The following is a 7390-nucleotide window of genomic DNA, read 5'->3' on the forward strand; positions in this document are numbered from 1 at the left end:
ACAAATGTCAAAGGTGTGCAGGGGTGCATGCACCACGAAAATGCCCTGCTTACGGACGAAGATGTCGTGCATGCCAAGGGAAAAACCACTTTGCTATATGTTGCAAATCAAAACCACAAGTAGGCGAGTTGCAAGGTAGTGAAGATGATTTTCAAATTCTCGATATCGGAAATAAGTCCAGCCGAGCAGACTGGATGGTGAAAGCGAAGGTGGGAGGAAAACTGATTGATATTAAAATAGATACTGGATCACAGGCCAACCTGCTACCTTTAGCGCTGTAAGCACAGATGAACCCGAAGCCACAGTTAAAGCCCTGCAATGTGGTGTTACGATCCTACGGGGGAAGCGAAATCAAGCATTTGGGCACCGTAAGGCAAGAAGTGACGCTGCGCAACTGCACTTTCACTCGATATTTTTTCATTATCCACAAGGGAGCCCAAGCAATTCTCAGTCTGCAGACATGCGAGACCATGGAGCTAGTATCCCGACAATACACAGCGTGTCGCAAAGCAGCTCAGAAAAAATTGTGAATGAATTTCGCCACTTTTTTTCTGGCATAGGCTGTATCCAGCGCCACTATCGCATGATCCTGCGCGACGGAGCACTCCCCGTCATCCAGCCGGCGCGTCGAGTACCATTGGCCTTGAAAGAGCAGCTTCGACACGAGCTGGAGCGCATAGAGCGGGAAGGCATAATCACGAAGGTGACTGAGCCTACTGAATGGGTAAGCCCTCTTGTCACAGTGCACAAGAAAAATGGTAAAATACGTGCATGGACCCGTGTAAAATAAATGAGGCCATTAAATGAGAACACTTCGAAATTCCTAGGCGAGAGGACAGAGAGCTCCCAGGAGCTAAAGTGTTCACTCGCCTAGATGCAAATTCCGGTTTCTACCAGATTTCGCTTCACGACGAAACGTCAAGAATCTGCTCTTTCGCCGATTGCCTTTCGGCATATCGTCAGCATCGGAAGTGTTCCAAAAGACCTTAAACGACATTTTTGAGACTGTACCAGGAAGAAAGGTATATGTCGATGACATATTGGTTTGGGGCTCATCAAGGCAAGAGCATGGCAAACGACTGAGGTTGGTGCTAAAGACTGCAGAAAAAGCAGGGCTAACATTCAACCTTGACAAATGCGTTGTTGGAGTCAACGAAATAGAGTTCCTAGGGGACGTAATTTCTGCAGAAGGAATAAGGCCGAGTTCCGCCCTCGTTCAGTCTATACTCCAAATTCCAGAACCGTGTGACAAACAAGCCGCGCAGAGAATGCTCAGAGTTGTAAATTATTTCGGCAAGTTTATTCCAGCACTGGCAGAAAGGACGAAGCTTTTGCGCAGCATAATCAAGAAATACGCAGTGTTTGATTGGACGCCGAATCACGCGAAAGAATGGCGTCAGATATGCCACACCTTAAATAGTAAACCGTTGCTGTCAGTGTTCGACCTAGCAAAAGAAACAAAACTATCGTATGACGCATCACGCAGTGGCGTAGGCGTCGCACTCTTGCAGAGCCACAACGGCACTTGGAAACCAGTTGCGTATGGATCGAGAACACTTTCAGAAGCGGAAAAGCGCTGTTCACAAATAGAAAAAAATGCTAGTCATTACATACAGCTGCGAAAAATTCGACCACTTTGTGTACGACCGAAAGGTCTTCATTGAGACCGATCATCGCCCTTTGATTGTTATCTGTAAGAAAGCAATCGGTGACATGCTACCCAGGCTACAACGTTTCTTTATGCGATTGTTCAGATATGGCTTCGACCTGCAATTCGTTCCAGGAGAACAGCTCGTGCTCGTGGACATGCTGTCTCGAGCACCCAGCAATTTGGACACGGATGCGGTTGGCACCGCTGACGTAAAGTGCACGCCGTGAGTACGGTATCTTCACTCATCAGTGATGAAACATGGAAGCGCCTCGCAGCAGAAACAGCGAAGGATAGTTACCTGAAAGTGGTACTGCAAAACTAAATAATGAATGAGCCAATAGACGGTCCATTGAAACCATTTTCATCTGAGCTATCTCATATTAAAGGTGTCCTATTCAAGGGGTGCAAGGTAGTAATTCCAAGCAGTATGAGGCGAGAGACTTTGCACAGGATTCACGAGGGTCATCTAAGAATAGGCAAATGTAAAGCTAGGGCTCGTCGTCTCGTCTTCTGGCCTGGCATGAACTCGGAAATCGAGGTGTTCGCTCAGAGGTGCGCTACATGTAAAAAGTATGCGTATAACCAGCCGAAGGAGCCACTTATGATGCGTCCCGTTCAGGACCAGCCTTGGTATTGCGTAGGAATCGACATATTCCACTACGGCGGCAAGTCCTACCTGTGTGTCTATGACGCCTTGTCTAACTTCCCAGGAGTACAATACCTGAGAGACACTACAGCCAAGACCGCCATTGAAGCGACTAGTGCTATATTTGCCCGTTATGGCATTCCAATCGAGGTTCTTTCGGAAAATGGTCCCCAATTTTTTAGCAGAGAATTTGCCACATTTTCGCGCACTTACGACTTCAAACACATTACCTCAACACCGGGATTCCCACTTTCGAATGGTTTATCGGAAAAGAGGGTACAGGTGGTCAAAAAACACCTAAAGAAAACGGCAGAAGCTAAACAGGATTTCTGGTTGGCACTTTTGGCTTACAGGACTTCTCCCTTGGAGTGTGGCCGGTCGCCAGCAGTGATCCTCCAAGGCAGCCAACTATGAACACTGCTGCCTGCCTTCGAAGCCCACCAAGTTGTCAAGAACCATCAGCTTCAAACCTCCGCGCAGCCACTAGCACCGCTCCACGAAGGCGATGTCGTGCGAGTCCAGGCTGGCACGTGGGCCACGAAAGCACCAGGTTCTGAAACCATCGACGTACCTCAGGTCGTACCATGTCATCACGCCAGAGGGGCGGTCCTCTCGACGCAATCGCAAACACCTACTACCGACCGGGGAAACCTTTCAGCCTGACTTCATTCCCAATGCTAGTGACGCGGAACCACAGTGCTCGACATCTGCTCGTCACACCAACGACCCAGCGCCGAGTAATAGTGTTGCGACAGCCGCGGACATGTCCCACATTGCGCCGCCAACGCCAGCCAGTGTTACGGCAATTCCAGACATCTCAGTGTAACCTTGGAATCATCGCTATACCAGACCTGTAAATAATTGCGCTGTTTATTTTGTTTTCTTTCTCGTAACAAAAGAGGATGTATCGTATCGCGTCTGACACGTGTGCTATGCATGATAAACTGAGAGGGCGTAGTCCCACTTCTCTGTATATCGTCGCACGACCGTCTGAGGGGCGTTGCCTCATGTTACTGTATAAAATACCTGCTCAATAAATCCTGGGCACTCGTGTTCTGGCAATCGCAAGCATGGGGCCATGCTGATACACTAACGACTTGTTTGCAGCTGCAGATAAGAAAATGATTATTAACTGTATATTTTTCGACTTTCTCACATAATCTCCTTCTTTTAAAAATGTCCAAACTAAAAATACATCAGAACATTTTAGAAAGGATAGTCTGCTTCTGTTCGAAATGTTCTCAATATGTGCATGCCAATGGCTTTGATTTTTCATCAGTGTCCGTTACCTCAGGAGTTCCCCAGACCACTGCTATTACTTATATAAATTGATGATTTGGCTGTTGGAATTAAACATTAAATTAAGTGTTGCGCTGGTCATTGAATCCTACATAGGCAAATTAATGAACCTAATGGTGTTCTTGCTTTGCAAGGTCACAGAAGTAAGCTCTCGTCTAAGGGTGATCAATTGTTAATGAGTCTTAGCATTACAATATGTAAAACAATGAGATTATTGAAGTTCAGTGTTTGACGGAAGCCCGTCTGGTCGGGATGAAACATGGTTAAAAGGTTAACAAAAACCCGGGGAACTTCGCCGACCAAATAAAGATTTAAAAGAATAGAAGACGTTTCGGCTCCCACACGAGAGCCTTGTTCACAGGTAAAATAAACACTCGCTTCGTTCAGCCCTGCTCCGAAGGCATTCTTTCGCTACGTGGACGACTGTTTTTGCATCATTCATAAAGAAGCAGTTCAGTCGTTCACTTCACACCTGAACAGCATGGAAGCAGCGATCCAGTTCACGGTAGAAGAGGAAGTCGACGGCAAGCTTCCGTTCCTTGATACGCTGATTGAAAGAAAGGGGCCTACTTGGTCGTTCGCAGTTTACAGAAAGCCAACTCACACAGGACGCTACTTGCATTTCGGCTCCTTGCAACCTGCTTCTCACAAAAGGGCAGTGGTTTCGACGCTTCTACGACGCGCGGAGAAAATCGGCACGAGACAAGAAGACTACGCAGCCGACGTAAGCGTGGTACGGCGGGAACTATCAGCCTGTGGTTACCCGTGCTCTTTCTTGAATGCTGTCGAACGACAAATGGCACGTCCGCAGTTACCCCATGCTGCCTCTAGTCAAAAGCGCGCCGGAATACCCTATATCCCATCCACGAGTGAAGCTCTAAGCCGTATTCTGCGTTCATACAATGTTCAAGTGGCACACATTCCAAACCAGAAACTACGGCAATCACTCGTCAATGTTAAGGACAGATTACCAAAAGAGAAATTCCCAGGTGTTGTGTACGTTGTCCCATGCGCGGATTGCGACTACGTGTACATTGGCGAAACTGGTGACTTTGAAAGGCGTCATAAACAGCACAATTATGACGTCAAAAAAGAAAATCTGAAATCCAGTGCCTTGGCTGAGGATGCCACTTCAAGCGGCCACGCAATCGACTGGGGGAAGGCACGTGTCCTTGCCAGGGAAAAAGGGCTATCTCAACGCCTTTATCTTGAGTCCCTCATGATCCAGACTACGCCACACACTCTGAACAGGAGCGATGGCAATCTGCCGTCAGTGTATGCGCGCTGCCTGCGTAACGTGTTCTAGACTATTTAAGCGAGCTGCTCGAGCACTTTTGTTTATTTTACCTGTGAACAAGGCTCTCGTGTGGGAGCCGAAACGTCTTCTTTTCTTTTAAATCTTTATTTGGTCGGCGAAGTGCCCCGGGTTTTTGTTAACCATTTAACCAATGAGATTATTGCACATTCTTAACTCAAGTCAGCCTCTCATTTACAACCTCAACGACACACAAAGCAGCTGTTTGCTTTTATATATACTTCGGGATACACATTACACAAGACCTATCATGGAATATGGTATGTATGCTGATTTTGTAATTAGGAATGCCAGCTGCACGCTTGGCTTTCTGCACCGAAACTTCTATTCCGTCCATACCCATGTGAAACTTCTACTTCATGTATCCCTCGTGAGATAGAAGCCAGAGTATGCCAGGTCTGTCAGGGATCCATCTAGTGTTACCTCATCGCATGCTCTAGAAAGTGTTCAAAACCGTGCCGGCCGTTTTGTTGTATCCAATTACTTCAGTGAAGTGAGCGCACCTTCTATAAAATTAACGCTTTGTCTTCTAGTCTGTTATTGCAATGCATGTGCTCTTGTTTGTGTTTGTATCATAACATTTGTTTTACTAATCCATTCCTTAAAGAACAGCTTCTTCTGGCTTCCACCTACGTTTCCTCTCACAGTGACCATGAATTCAGAGTAGGAGTTTCTGCATGCCGAACCAACCTTTTTTTCTAATTCCTTTATAGCTAGCACGAGCAACGAATGGAATAATAGCCCTTCTTCTGTAGCTGCAATTACTGATGTTACTGCCTACAAGAAAACATGTTTGAAGACTTATGAGCATAAAAAGATACCGACTCCTCTATGTAAAGCCTTAGAGCATTTAAGAGTACCGAAATAAATAAGTAAGTAAACATGAGAATAGACACATTACCTTTTACGACAAGCAAGGGTTTGCAAGAATCATCGTCATCGCTGGCCAGGTATTCTTCTTCGGGTCGATACCCATCATGGTCAGACTGCCCAGCATCCCCAGAGTCGCTCACTTCAGGATCCAGAAGGAATTCCTCATCCAGCAAGCTGTTGCACGATGTCCGTGCAGGAGGAATTCCCCTGCGCACCACTGTACCCAGCTTCTCTTTTTTCTTCCTTTTCCGAGGCGGTGACACCTGGCGCACCAACTCTGCACCCGCACTGGTTGAGGGCAGCACAGAGTGGCCAGTGTGGGGAGCAGCAGCTGTGCCAAATGGTGTCATCTCACCGGTACGAATCAGCATTTCCTCTTACGTCTCCTCTCGGCCAAATGCCCCTTCGAAACAAATCGTCGCACTGTTGCCAAGCTCCCCTGCATCACAACAAAACACATAACTGGAGCACCATCTCATTGAGTCATCTCTTCCTGAAGCAAGCGTCATACCATTATTTGCTAGTGGCTCTGGCAACCTTTCGAGAATTTTGCTAAAGCAGTTACTCAACCTCAAATGATGCCAACCTTGGAACCCAATCTTCCCTTAACACAGATAGAAAAGCTCCCTAGGTTTCTGCAAGGTGGGGTTTGTTCAGCTTGTCAATGTTTTCTGTAAAAATAAATTCTTGTTTGTCTTATAGAAGATTATTGCAAATTCTATAATTCAAGTTTTTTTCTGAGTATTCTTAAACTACTTAAATGTTTGTCACCGCTCTAAGCTAAAAGTATTCTAAAATGAAGCGTAAGAAAGTATGGCGAAGTCCAAGGACAGCGTAATCATCCTGAGACGCTTGCAGAAGATAAAGGAGGCTAGAGAAGCTGCGAAAGGACAATAAACACGATCACTTACTTGCCAAATCAACAGTGCATCTTCTTCACGTGGGTTGAAAATATGCTAGGCTTGTGCGAATATTCAATACTTTAACATATTCAATTGAATAATATGCTATTCAATATTCCCTCCGACTCGAATTTCAGTATTTGAAGTTTACAAAGTATTAGAAAAAAACGAATATAAGTATTTTGCTGCGTATAACTGGCCCTCGCAATTACTCTACCATGCAAATTCTTTAAAAATATGCGTGCCAGCAGAAATAACTGCATATAATGCCCAAATCTTTGTAATAAACAGTCTCCATTCACAGATACACGAATTGATTTAATTTTGGCCAGCGACTCGGTTCCCACCTCTTCGGTGGCGAAGAACTTGGCCCGACAGGTCAGCGTGGCCCAGGCTGTCACGAAACTCACCTCTAGGTGACATTTACAGGGCTGTGAAGCCACACTTCAAGGCTAAATTGACATATAAACGCAGCACACTTTTAATGCTCAATTTCACAGGCACTTGTTATACACACACCCAAATTCTCTATCTTCTCGATTGCCCAAACATAATATTCAAATATTATTTGAAGTTGTCGTATGGCTTACCAAGAGCTATGTGGCCGCTGTGAATAGACTTGATTTGACACAGCATTGAAAAATAACTTTGGCAACCGACACCCACCATAACGAAACTGTTTAGGCCTAGCAGCTAAGAGAGCT

At 45.8% G+C, this 7390-nt stretch overlaps 1 protein-coding gene across 1 annotated transcript in view; it reads right to left on the bottom strand.

Annotated features, from left to right (window-relative positions):
• LOC142574454 (uncharacterized) overlaps positions 1–6157 on the bottom strand; it is a 69050-nt gene extending 62893 nt beyond the window's left edge. Inside the window, exon 1 of the mRNA XM_075683524.1 lies at positions 5813–6157. Within this exon, the coding sequence (XP_075539639.1) occupies positions 5813–6155 (343 nt within the window). The 5' untranslated portion in view covers positions 6156–6157. The remainder of the gene's footprint in view (positions 1–5812) is intronic.
• Between the last annotated feature and the right edge of the window lie 1233 nt (positions 6158–7390).

This window comes from Dermacentor variabilis, chromosome 3 (genome assembly GCF_050947875.1).
Source record: "Dermacentor variabilis isolate Ectoservices chromosome 3, ASM5094787v1, whole genome shotgun sequence".
Classification (NCBI taxonomy): Eukaryota; Metazoa; Arthropoda; class Arachnida; order Ixodida; family Ixodidae; genus Dermacentor; species Dermacentor variabilis.